Below are 12466 nucleotides of genomic sequence, written 5' to 3' on the forward strand. Positions count from 1 at the left end.
TGTGAGGCATTGGCCACCGAGGAATCATGTGGACTCCCTATTTTGGCCCCCACATTTCCTCCAGTGTGGGGGTCCCCAGCGACCTCAGACCTCTTAGAACCCCTCCTCCAAGCTAGAGGTCTCTCAGCTACTCCCTGGCCTTTCTGGAAGGAGGGAAAGACCGGGAAGGTGGCTCCATCCACAAGTGGGAGTCTAGATCGCCGGTCCCTGCTCAGTCCCCATCCTGCTGTGTGGCCCTGAGCAGGAATCGCACACCTCTGGCTCCTGGCTGCTTGCCTAAGAATTGCGCAGAATGTCTCCAAGGGAATCCATCATGGCTGGTCCGGCGTGAAGAGGCTGGCAGTGCAGGGAGCCTGCCTTCCATCTCCCTCCTCTGGGGTCTTGGGATTCGCTCTTCCGGGCAGTGGAGGCAGAGATGGGGGCTGGGGCAAGTCGGGTGAGAGCTCTGAGCTCCTGGAATGTCTAAAACGAAGAAAGACCCAGCAATTAGTCACAGGAGCAATTACACTAATTGTTCCACTCCATGACTCACTGGTAGCAAGTAAATACTGATTAATTCATTACTTGGCGTGTGTGTGTGTGTGTGTGTGTGTGTGTGTGTGTGTTATGGTAACAGGGGTGGGGTGGAGGGATGGGGGGATCTCCTGGCTCGCTGCCCTGGCCTCCTGCCCTGGCGGTCCTGGGTCGGGCTGTGGAGCAGGTGGTCGGGTCTGAGGCAGGAAGCCAGGTTTGGGGTCCTCGCCCTAGCTGCATGCGATCCCCAGAAGGGGGCCCGTCAGGTGGGTGAGGTTGTGAGAGGCCGAGCTCCGCATGCAGCGCTGACCTGGTCCCCCTCCGGCTCGCACCCCTCTTGTGGCTCCCCGCATCGGGCAGATGGTGTGGCTGCCTGGACTCTAACTCGGATCAGCACTCGCAGTCATCTGACGTGCGGTCAGGATGAAAAGTAACCTATTTCCAGGAGGAAGCTGTCCGTGGGTCCGCCAGAGCCTCCCATGATGGGGCTTCCCCTGCCGCAGCTCCAGCCCCTCCTCCTCCACCCCTGCCCCAGGCATTAGTCCTGTCTTCCAGCCCCACTGTCCCTTAACAGACACTTCCTGAATACCTACTGTGTGCTGGGCAAGGTCCTGCCACTGTCCGTTGGTGGGGTGGGGCAGCCGCTGAGTAAGGGCACAGGCAAGCAGTAGTGCTAAGTGTGAATTCAGAAGCGCAGGAGACTCTGAAAGATCAGACTGGGGGGCTTCTCAGCAGAAGTGATAAGGGTGTAGAGGTTCGCTGGCCGGATGCCGGAGGGTGAGGGGCTAGGGAGGAAACGTGTTCTGGGTGGAGGGAACAGCACGAGTGACAGGAGAGATCAGGCGCATTCCAAGAACCCTAACCTGCCATGGGCTGGAATCCAGCAAGTGGAGGGCTGCAGAGGGACCCTGGATGAGGCTGGAGGGCAGGCAGGGCCAGTCCTGGGAGCCCAGGCTGTACCTCCTCACCTCGGAGCCTGTGCTCACTCCCTTCCTTCTGCTGGAGACGCCTTCTCTCTGTTCAGTTGTTGCGGTTGGAAGTGCCGATCCTCCAGATCTGGGCCCCAGGCGTCCGTCTCCCTTTGCTTGGGAGATCTCCCTGGGGGTAGGGACTGGCTGGGCCCAGCCTGGAATCGGGGTCAAAGGTATGGCAGAGGGTGGGTCCTGCCCCTGGGGGTGTGGGGGTGCCCTCCTGCCTTGCTTGCCCTTGTGCTGGCTCTCACACTGTGCAGGGTTGCAGTGGGGAGGGACGGCCCCCAGCTCCGGGCCTCCCCAGGTTCTGACACCAGGAGGAGTCTTAGGCTAGGTGAGCTGGACCCTTCGAGAAATCCCTCTTACCCCTTCTGACCCTGTGGAAGTGGAAGTGGCCTTTGGGCCCTGAGCTAACAGGCTTTGAGATCCTTTGTGGGAAGGTGGGCCAACTTTTGGGGAAGGGCCAGGGCCAGGGCTAGAGCCGGCACTCCCTTCTCTCCCCACCCCTGCCTCGGCCACTCTTACCCAAGGTACTTCCCTCCCAAAGCCCCAAATCTCCCCAAACCCCATGTCTGTATGAGAGACTAATTGCACTGCCTTTGGGATTGTGAGGTCTCAAACTTCGGGTCCCCAGCAGGGTCTGAACCTCACTGTGTCATGTGCTATCAGGTGACTGGGGGCATCCGTGTGGGCCTCAGCTCCCTCGTCTGTGGAATGGCGGCCCGTCTCTGTTCTTGAGGACTGGGTGGGCTGTCTGTGACAGGCATTTTGAGGGTGGCTCTGATGACAGCGGCCACACTGAGAGTCATGCTACTCTGTGAGACAGGTGCTCAACACTGCACCCGCATTAGCCCGCTGCGTGCTCACACCCATGTTAGCTCACTCTGCATGCTCACACCCACGTTAGTGCACTCTGCGTGCTTACACCCACGTTAGCCCACTGTGTGCTCACACCCACGTTAGCTCACTCTGCGTGCTCACACCCACATTAGTTTACTGCGTGCTCACAGCATCCCAAGAAGGTGGGCACTTTTTGTTTATGTGTAATGAGTAAACTGAGGCAGGGAGAGACCAAATAACTCTCCCCAGGTTACACATGTGGTGAGTGCTGGAGCTGGACTCACAGCCAGCCTTCTGGCTCTCAGCCCAGCTCTGCCACCCCTGCAGTTCTGATCAGGGCGTGGGGGAGTGGCCCGGTCTCCAGTGGTGGCCAACTGGCAGGAAGATGGGGCTGCTACCCTGGCCCCCCGGGGCGGGGGTGGGAAGTGATAATCAGGCCCTCCTGGCTCTGTTTGCCCATGGGGTGGCCACGCCCAATGCTGTCCCTCGTTGTCACTTGGCCCCTGAGCTGTCTGTTGTCCTTCTGGGCCCACCCAGGCTGCTGGCCTCAGGTGCTGAGCTCTCTGCCTGTCCCTGCCCTCCCCAGGCTCAGCGCTGGCGCAGCGAGAACTTCGAGAGGCCCGTGGACCTCGAGGGCTCTGGGGATGACGACTCCTTTCCCGACGATGAGCTGGATGACCTCTACTCAGGGTCGGGCTCGGGTTGTAAGTACCACCCCCACCTCTTCCCCATGTGTGGGCAAGGCCTTCCGCTTCCATGTGGGGTGGGGGGAAGGGGAGGTCAGGCAGGGGAAGCTCCTGGACCCCAGGCCCCGGAAGGGCAGAACATCCTCCTGGGGCTGGAACCAGGGCCTCGAGACCACAGAGCTCAGGACTGCCCACTCCCCACTGTTCTGCTTGCGTTCTGCAAGCCCTGCTTGTGACTCTGCAGACTTCCCGCCCCTGTCTGGGGTCATGATGCTCCTCAGTGACCCGGGGAACAGTACTGTCCTGACCTCTTGCAGGGATGTAGTAGCCGCGTCTGGGTTGCAGGGGCCTATCCTCAGCGAGATCACTGGGCTGACTCAGCTTGGGTCAGGTGCCTCTCCTATCCAATCACGGGGGGCCCAGGGCAGTTTCAGGGTGCGACGGAAAGGGGCAGAGGCCTCCACTGTGCCTGGGACAGTCCGGTTCTGTGGCTGGCCCTGGGGAAGGCCAGCAGAGTGGTGCGAAGTGAGGGAGGACCCTGAGTTTGAATCCCGGCTTTGCCACCCAACAGCCGTACCTCCTGCAGGCTCTCCCCCTCTCTGGGGCCCTGTGTTCTTACCTGGGAATGATGAGACTAAATACGCCTTCTTCTCAGAGCCTCTGGACGGCTTCAGCGTAAGATGTCAGGGCCCGGAACAGAGAAGGAGCTCGGGAGACGGTGGTGAAAAGGGCTGTGTGCTTGGGTGTCCGGCTGGCTCGGTTGGTGATACCTGTGCCTCTTGATCTGGGGTTGTGAGTTTGAGCCTCACACTGGGTATAGAGATTATTTACAAAAAAAAAAAAAAGGAGTCTGTGCTGAGATTGGGCCCAGGGAGGGGACAGGACTGTCTGCTGGGCTGTAGGAGGTCTGCACGCCGTGGCCCCAGGCTCCCGTGGCCCGGCCTCAGGTCTCCCTCTGCTTTTGTTTACTCCCCGTAAGCCTCTTGCGAGTTAATCTTGGTAAAATCCACCTCTGCTGGCTCATGTCTCTCCTGAATCTCTCCGGCCACTCTCTACCCCTTCTGTCTCTGTCTGGTCAGGCACCCCTTCTTTCTGTCCATTTCTCCTCGTTTCCTCCCGGGCTTTTTCATGTGTCCCGGCTCAGAGACAGCCAGGTTGCCCTGGGATTCCCCTGTAGGAAGGGCTCCTTCTCCTCCTTGCTGTCTCCCTGTGGCCTGAGCCTCGGGCAGCCGTGGCTGTGCCCACCCCACCATGCTCATGGTAGGGGTACCCAGGTCTGGCTTTTCCCAGAATGCCACTCCCTGCTGGCCCCCAGTCTTTACCAAGGGCTAAACACCCTGTAGGGGTTTAGTTGCCACTGGTCTGGGTTCAGCCTGCCAGAAGGTCCAGGCTGGGTGGTTTGGGAATCATCAGAAAAGGCTTCCTGGAAGAGGTGCCCCCCTAGAAGAAATTTTGGCCAGGCAGAGAGGACTTAGGGAATAGCCAGCCACCAGATGACTGGTAACCTTTGGCCAGGCTGTGCCTTCCCTCTTTCCCTCATCTTGTCCCGGGAAAATTATGCAAAGTGAGGGTTGGGAGCCCTCCCCACCCCACCAATCTTGATGGCCATTGCTTACCTGGGACCCTCAAACCCCTCGTGAGTACCCAGCTCCCTAGCTCTCTCCTCTCCCCTGCCCCCTCAGACTTTGAGCAGGAGTCGGGCATTGAGACAGCCATGCGGTTCAGCCCAGACGTGGCCATGGCGGTGTCGACCACGCCCGCAGTGCTGCCCACCGTGGACATCCAGCCTGTGGGCACCCCGTTGGAAGAGCTCCCCTCTGGGCACCCCACCCCAGAGCCAGCCACCAGCGCCCCCGTGGTGACAGAGGTCCCAGAAGAACCCAGCCAGAGAGCCACAACCATCTCCACTCCCACGGCTACCACAACTGCTACGACTGGGGGGGCCCTAACTGTGGCCACGGTGCCTGCCACAGTGGCCACTGCCGCCCCCAGCCTCCCTGCGGCCCCCCCTTCCACGGCCACCACCTCCGTCATAAGGACCACCGGTGTGCAGAGGCTTCTGCCTCTTCCATTGACCACGGCAGCCACGGCCCGGGCCACCACTCCAGCAGCACCCGCACCTCCCACCACGGTGGCCGTCTTGGACACAGAGGCCCCGACACCTAGGATGGTCAGCACAGCTACCTCCAGGCCAAGGGCCCTTCCCAGGCCAGCTACCACCCAGGAGCCTGATATCCCCGAGAAGAGCACCTTGCCCCTGGGGACTACTGCCCCTGGACCCACGGAGGTGGCTCAGGTGAGCAGGCAGGGAGAGGAGGGAGGGTCAGGGACTGGGGGGAGGGGAGGGAGGATGCAGCTGGGCAGGGTAAAGGGGTGGGGGGAGGATTTGGGGATGGAGAGGGTGAGAGAGGCATGAGGCCAGAGGGCTGAGGCTGAGAGTGAGTCCCGGGATGGGGACAGAGGTCAAGGGGCCCGGGATGGAAAGGAGACCAGGATACTGGGACCAGATATGGATGGGGAAAGGAGTGGGTTAAGTGTGGCGGCGGCGGGGAGGGCCAGGGGCCTGCGGGTTCTGGTGAAGAGTGCGGACTCAGGAGGCGGGCACTGCGGCGTGCGGTTGTCCCACTGCCCTTGGGAGCCCCATGACCTCAGGAAGTCACCAGTCCTTTCTGTACATCTATTCCCTGTTCCCTCGTCTGCCAGGAGGAAACAGTAGGATGCGAACTGTAGCGTGGTGGGAATTGTCTAGTGCTTGGAACAGTGCCTGGCAGTAGTAAACCCACCAGAAGTTTCCCTACTGTCATTGTCACCACCGTCGCCATCGTTGTTAGTCTGAAGGTGACTGAGAGGGAGACTGCGGGAGAGGAGAACCTATAGTCCACGCGTGCAGCCTGTTGCCTGGGGGCCCCCTGCCAGCCCTCAGCCCGCACCCGCACCTGTCCCTTGGGGCGGCGCTGCCTCTTCCTCCCGTGACAGAGGCGGCTTAGTGGGTCACTGCCAGGTCGGGATCTGAGACCTGCAGTAGGCTGCAGAGGCTGGGGCGCGCACGTGTGTCGGTGGGGAACAGTTAGGGGTGGGGGATGGAGGGTTCAGGGGAAGAGGGTGAAGATGTCAGGGAGGTGGGGATGCATGGGATCAAGGAAATGGGAGAAGTAGCTGGGTCCCTGCTGGGCATGTGGGGCGGGGTGGGGCGGCCCCGGGGGGGGGGGGGGGGAGGGGAGGTAGCAGCTCCAACCCAGGTACAGAGAAGCCCTTTGTCAAGTGGAAGAGGGCCTTCGGGGGGCTGAGCTGCTGGCAGGTCCAGGCCAGCCCCAGCTGGATGCGAGCCTTGCCCTCAGCACCCCTCAACTCCCGGGGCAGCCTGGTGTCCCATGGTTTCAGCCAGGCGGGAAGGGTAGAGAAAGCAGGACACCAGGCCCAGCTCTCCTCACTCACCCGGGGGACATCTGAGCCCTGGTCCTGCTTCCACATTGTGGGATCCCCTGGACTAGTCTCCCGGACACACCTCCAGGGGGGGCATGGTGCCCTGCAGGGGTGCTCTTGGACTGACCCCTCACCCCCAGGCTGAGGTACTCCCTCTGCCCTGGGTACGCGGGCAGTGGCCCAGGCTGCTTTGAGCAGCCCCCAGACAGCAGTCTGACGCAGGCTCCCAAGGATGATCACTATGGTGGCGAGAGGGAGATGGGACAGAGGGCTGGGGACAGGATGTGGCTTGGGGAGAGAGGCAAGGTAGTGTGGTGGTCACAGACACAGCCAATGGAGCTGGAGAGAGCGGGATTTTTGTTCTGTTTCCACCGTTTCCTAGCTATGTGTCCTTGGCAAGTCACTTTGCTTTTCTGAGCCTTTTTTCAGGCTTTTATTAGGGGCAATAATATCTCCTTTGGGGGATGTCGTGAGGGCCAAAATGCCTATAACGTGTTTTAGCACCGTGCCTGGCACTTGGCGAGTGCTTCGTAAGTGTCAGGCCCACTGGGGATGGGGGGGTCGTGTGTGGGGGAGGAGGGTGGGCTGCCCCAGGGCAAGAGGTGTGGGGAGGCCCGGCTCCCGGGCTCATGCCACGCTCCCCACAGACCCCAACTCCGGAGTCCATCCTGACCACGATCCGGGACGAGCCTGAGGTGCCTGTGAGTGGGGGGCCCAGCGGGGACTTTGAGCTGCCAGAGGAGGAGACCACACAGCCAGACACAGCCAATGAGGTGGTGGCCGTGGGTGGGGCCGCCGCCAAGCCATCAGCTCCACCTGGGGCGCTTCCCAAGGGTGCACGCCCAGGCCCCAGCCTCCTGGACAACGCCATCGACTCAGGCAGCTCGGCAGCTCAGCTGCCCCAGAGAAGCATCCTGGAGCGGAAGGAGGTGCTTGTAGGTGAGGCTTGGGGCCCTGGAAGAGCCCAGAGTGAGGCAGCTGGTCCAGCCTCAGTTTGACCTCTAGGAACCCGAGAAGAGGTCTGGGTGTGGGTTTCTAGGAGCCCCGTTTCCTAGGGAGGGAAAGGTGGGGATTTAGCCCCCAGACCCACCCTCTAGGTTGTCCTTTGACCTTCCCCTGTCCCAGGGTCTGACCTTGATGCTTTCTTCCCTGGGCTGTGCTTGTTGACCCTTCTGGGCCTTGGCCCTTGAGCCCTGATCTCTGACCCTGTCCTTAGGCTTGACCTGCCCCCAGCCTTGACGTCCCAAGGACTTGCCTTGGCTGTGTCTACAGTCTCTGGACTCGTGTTCCAGACTCTGCTCCCCGCTCGGGAACCGCGTGGCCCTGGGCGGGTCTTCCAGCTCTCCAGTCTCCCTTGTCCTCATCCATAGAAGGGAGGGGGGAGTGTCATTCTGCTCTTCACCGGTTCTCATTGTACATCTGCTCCCAAGTTAACTTTTTATTACTTTTTTTTTAAAGTAAGCTCTGGGCCCTTTCATAGTTGGGATGTATCATAGTTCAGCTGCCACAGTTTTTTGCTTTCCTAACGTCTATAAAATGTGGGCGCGTCCATGACTGGTGGCGTCTCACACTCTCTTGGAGCGTGTGTGGGGGTTTTGAGTGTGCGGCAGGCGCCCGGAAGGGAGCCAGGCCCGAGCAAGGGGCTGTGAGGCCCGGCCCCCAGCCTCAGATTCAAGGCTCTGGGCCGCCCTCCTCAGGCCCGAAGCTCCACCCACCCTGTCTTCAGCCCTTGACCTCTGCCTTCTTCCTCCACAGCTGTGATTGTAGGTGGGGTGGTGGGCGCCCTGTTCGCTGCCTTCCTGGTCACCTTACTCATCTACCGCATGAAGAAGAAGGACGAGGGAAGCTACACCCTGGAGGAGCCCAAGCAGGCGAGCGTCACGTACCAGAAGCCCGACAAGCAGGAGGAGTTCTACGCCTAGCGGAGCCACAGTGCCTCCCGCAGCTCAGCAGCGCCCCTCTGCCTAGCCCCCGGCCCGGCCCCACCAGCCCTGACCCAGGACTGGGCCTGGAAGGGAGCCTGGCCCCAGTTCATCTCTGCCCGCCCTCCTGAGGTCTGCCTAGACTGCCAGCCTCACAGAGACCTCGCCCAAGGGGCAGGGGGCAGCGCCATCGGCCCTCGACTGTGCCCTTACGAGCTCATCTCTCGTTTCCCCCTCCCCCATCGGCCTGCAGCGGGACCTCGTGTCAGACGGACAGGAGGAAGGAGGCTGCGGATTGGCTGCCGGCAGGAGGGGCGGGGCTTGACAGGGGCTCGAGCCCCACCCCAGCCCCACGGGGCTGGCGCACAGTCTCCTGGAGCCTGACAGGCGCTCGGGCCGGTTTCCAGGACGAGCACTGGGCCGGATCAGCCCTTGAAATCACTGAGAAGCAGCAGCCTCTTGCCACTGTTCCAGGGCCCCTCTCTGCCAGGGAGAGAGGATACCTGTTGCCACCAGCCTGTTCTGTCCTGGCCTCTCTGGGGCTGTGGGGTCCTTCTCCCCTCACCCCTGCCCTGTATGCCCATACCACAGGCCTCCCCTTCATCCCCATCTGCCCCCGAGGAACGGACTTCCTGAGAGCACCCTGGGGGCCCCTGGCAAGGACAGGCGGGGCTGCTCAGACTGCCCTCTTGCCAGTGGGCTCCGCCCAGACACCATCTCCTGCACTGTCACATCATGTCACACACAGAAGCATGCAGTGACCGAAGCCTACTCGGTCCTGCTGCTCGGTGCAGACCTGTCACAGACACGCACGTTCTTCCAAAGACGCTGACTCTCCCGTGTCTCTCACAGTCCCCCGGGGCTTATGACGATGGGAGTCACCAGATGCCATCGCCTGATGGTGACCGTGCGGCCTGCCCCTCTCCCCAACATACACTGTGGCACCACGTGTGTTGTCTCCAGCTTTCAGGTTCCCTGGAGAGGGTGGAGGCAAGCTGGAGCAGTCAGCCCATATTGGGTACCCTGAGTTGCCCTGTCACACTCAGTCCTTTACCACGACACCAACGCCAACCACATTGCCTGCGACCCTGACCCGTCAGAAATAACCCCATGTGGATGCCCAGGCTTGCCCCGCACAGCCCCACGCTTGCACCCTGGAATAAAGGGTGGCACGGAGGGTATGTGGCCACAAGCCCCCCGGGGCCCTGCACACCTGGGAAACTCGCTCCCCTCCCCGCTATTGCTCGCCAGGGGGTTAGTCCAGGGCCAGCACTCCTGCTCGCCAGGAGCCTTGCTGAGGAGGGCAGGCTGGTTTGGAATGTGGTCCCAGGCTGGGGAGGGAGCTGGGGTCTCCTAGGACCACAAGCCCTGGGCGGGGAGGGGCGTGTGGCCTGGCTCCTGGTCTCCTCGTGTCCCCCTTCTGCTCTGAGCTAGGGGCTGACTCTGCCTCCCAGGACACAAGTCCCCAAAGTGCCTGCGAGGGTGGGCCCTGCTGCCCAGGGCCTCCTGCACCCTCTCCCCCACCCACTGGCCTCTCCAGTCCCATCGCGCGGTCCCTCCCTGGTGCCCTCCCCGTGCACACTGATCCCCTCATTGGCCAGACCACCTGCTGGTTCTCCTGGTTGAGGCTGCACAAGCCGCACCAGTAGGGAACAGTCCATCCAGACTCACAGCCCCAGGCCGGGGTGCTGCAGGCCTCAGCCTGCCTCCCCCTTCTTTGTTACCCTTGTGGGGGTGGGGGGCTGCCTCTGTAGATATTTTAAATGTGGGGCCACACATCTTCTTTGAGGAGGCTGTGCTTGGTTGGGGGCTCACCAAGCCACGGGGTGGGATCTGAGTTGTGGTTGGCTGGCGCTCACCCCCCCCCCCCAACCCATCACCTTCAGCCCGGATTAAAGGCAGGAACCCAGCTTTTATTTCTGTTCCCTTTTCACGACTCCCTGGCAGCAGATTTATGCAGGGGAGGGGGAGGGGTGCCTGAGGTGGTAAGGGAGAGCTTCCAGGGAACTTCTCCCCTGTCTTTTGCTACCATCCTACTTCCAGGTCAGGGCTCTGTCTTTTAGAGCCAGTGTCACTCTGGGTAGGGCCTGGAAGCTTGTGAGGAAGCCAGCCTTTGAAGGCGGCAGGAGTGAGGGGAGGCACCCTGGGCCCATGATTTGTTAAGGTGAGGTGACCTGGCCTCTGTTGTCCCCAGAGCAGAAGGGCTGGGGGGAGGGTGAGACCAACACCCTGGGCTCCCTCTACCCTGCTCCCGGGTGGGTGGCTACTGTCTTGGGGCCGGCAGCTCTGGTGACGAGGCCTGGGCAGGCCAAGGCTGAGAAGCCAGGGAGCGTGGAGGAGAGAGGACACGAGCCCAGGGATGGTGGGCCCAGGGTTGGAGACCCTGATGCGGGCCGGGGCCCATAATCAGGTAGGGCCGGGCAAGGATGGGTGAGCTGGGCTTGGTCTGGCTGGAATGGGCTCGGAGTGGCCTGCGTGGGTCTAGCTGGGCCCCAGCAGGCCTCACTCCCCACATCCTGTGGGCTGGCTTCTAATTTGGGGCTTTGCCTCCTAGCACTGGCCTCTTCTCTCAGTCCTTTGCACTTGAGAGAAGGGGCTGAGGGCCTTGTTCGTGGAGCCCTGGACCCACGACAAAGGACCAGGCATTATCCTCATGAAACTGAACACATTCTGACTGGTCCAAATGCACTCCAGCTGGCCCAGCCCGGGCAGGGCTGGCCAAGAGAGAGGTCGGTTCAGAGGATGAGCTGGAGCTCTCCTCGGTGCAATGTGGGGGCCGGGGCTCAACCCAGCCTGGGCGTAAGGGGGACATGTCTGGTCAACCCGAGTGTGCTTGGGAGAGGGAGTCCTGCGGGAGCCCTGGCATCCCCTGGCATCTCCTAGAAGCGGGGCAAAATTCCCAAAAGGGGGGGAGCTGGTGTGGCTTGAGCCTGGGCCTCAGCTGCCAGGGAGGGCACCTGGGGCCTCCAGAAGTGGGGTTTGGGCTCTCCCAGGCTCTGCTTCCCTAGGAGGCCAGAGGGGGGTGCGTCTCCTGGAAGGTTTGTCCCCTTGAGCCCTGCAGGTGGCTGCGTGGTAACCAGGGCTGGATGAGACAGACCTGTGGACAGTGGCATGGGGTGCTCAGGCCAGATTCCCCCACAAGGGTTGGCAAAGCCATCTGTCCAGGCCTCCAGGCTGGGGCCCGGGGCATGGGATGCAGACCCGGCTGGGCCTCTCAGGTGGGGCAGGAGTGGCCACCTCTTCCTCGGCTCTCCTGAGTTTCTCCTGACAGCCAGCAGCCTGGACTTGCTTCCTCAGGCCTCCTGCCTGTAAATAGAAGCCCACCAACTGTACAGATTTACAGAGACGCCAAGACCGGGCCCCGGGGTTGCCAGCTCAGGGCCGATGGTTACGGCCTCCCCCAGGCTCCTGCCCGGCAGCTCAGTGCACCCGGCCCCGGCGTGGCAAATACATGTAAATATATTTCGTAGGCAGTGTGGCTCCAGAGAGCCCCCCTGAAGACAGTGTCCCTCCTGTGCGCCCTTTCTCCTGTACAGAAACCCCCGAGAACCCAGCGGGAGTTTGTCCTTCCCTCCCCCAGGACTTCCCCACCCTTTCTCTCCCCCATAACCTGTTTATTAACCATAACTGTCCTGAGTTCATGGCCAAATCTCTAAGGAGAAGTGGAGGGAAAAGACTGGAAAAAGAGACCCAGGTGCCTGACCCACTGTGGGTGCTCACCTGGCCCAGCCTTGTGAAGGAGCTGTTTGGGGTTTTTTGTTTCTGGGGTTTTTTTGTTTGTTTGTTTGTGTTTTTTTGTTTTTGTTTTTTAACACTTCACGTGCTGTGCCCATTTATAAGAGGAAATAAAATTAAGCTGAAATGATGCAGTGTCGTCAGTGTGAGAGAAACATGGACGCTTTGTTGGGGGTGGGGGACAGCCCGTGCCCTCCCCGCCACCTACCCAGGCCGAGCTACCTTCGCCTTCAGGGGGAATTGAGAACCAAGCAAGGGAGATTGCCCAGCAACTCCTCACGGGAACCATTATGGTCAAAGCTGCTGTTGGTTGAGAGTGTTCAGGAAACCACAGAGCTGACTGTGGTAAGGCCAGAGGGGGGCTGTGGTTGGGTGG

General features: G+C 61.3%; 1 protein-coding gene across 1 annotated transcript in view; it reads left to right on the forward strand.

Moving 5' to 3' along the window:
• SDC3 (syndecan 3) overlaps positions 1–12220 on the forward strand; it is a 37069-nt gene extending 24849 nt beyond the window's left edge. Inside the window, exons 2-5 of the mRNA XM_047726569.1 lie at positions 2911–3028; positions 4693–5306; positions 7081–7372; positions 8189–12220. Coding sequence (XP_047582525.1) covers positions 2911–3028; positions 4693–5306; positions 7081–7372; positions 8189–8355 — 1191 coding nt within the window. The 3' untranslated portion in view covers positions 8356–12220. The remainder of the gene's footprint in view (positions 1–2910; positions 3029–4692; positions 5307–7080; positions 7373–8188) is intronic.
• Positions 12221–12466: the final 246 nt, after the last annotated feature.

Source organism: Lutra lutra, chromosome 4 (genome assembly GCF_902655055.1).
Source record: "Lutra lutra chromosome 4, mLutLut1.2, whole genome shotgun sequence".
NCBI lineage: Eukaryota > Metazoa > Chordata > Mammalia > Carnivora > Mustelidae > Lutra > Lutra lutra.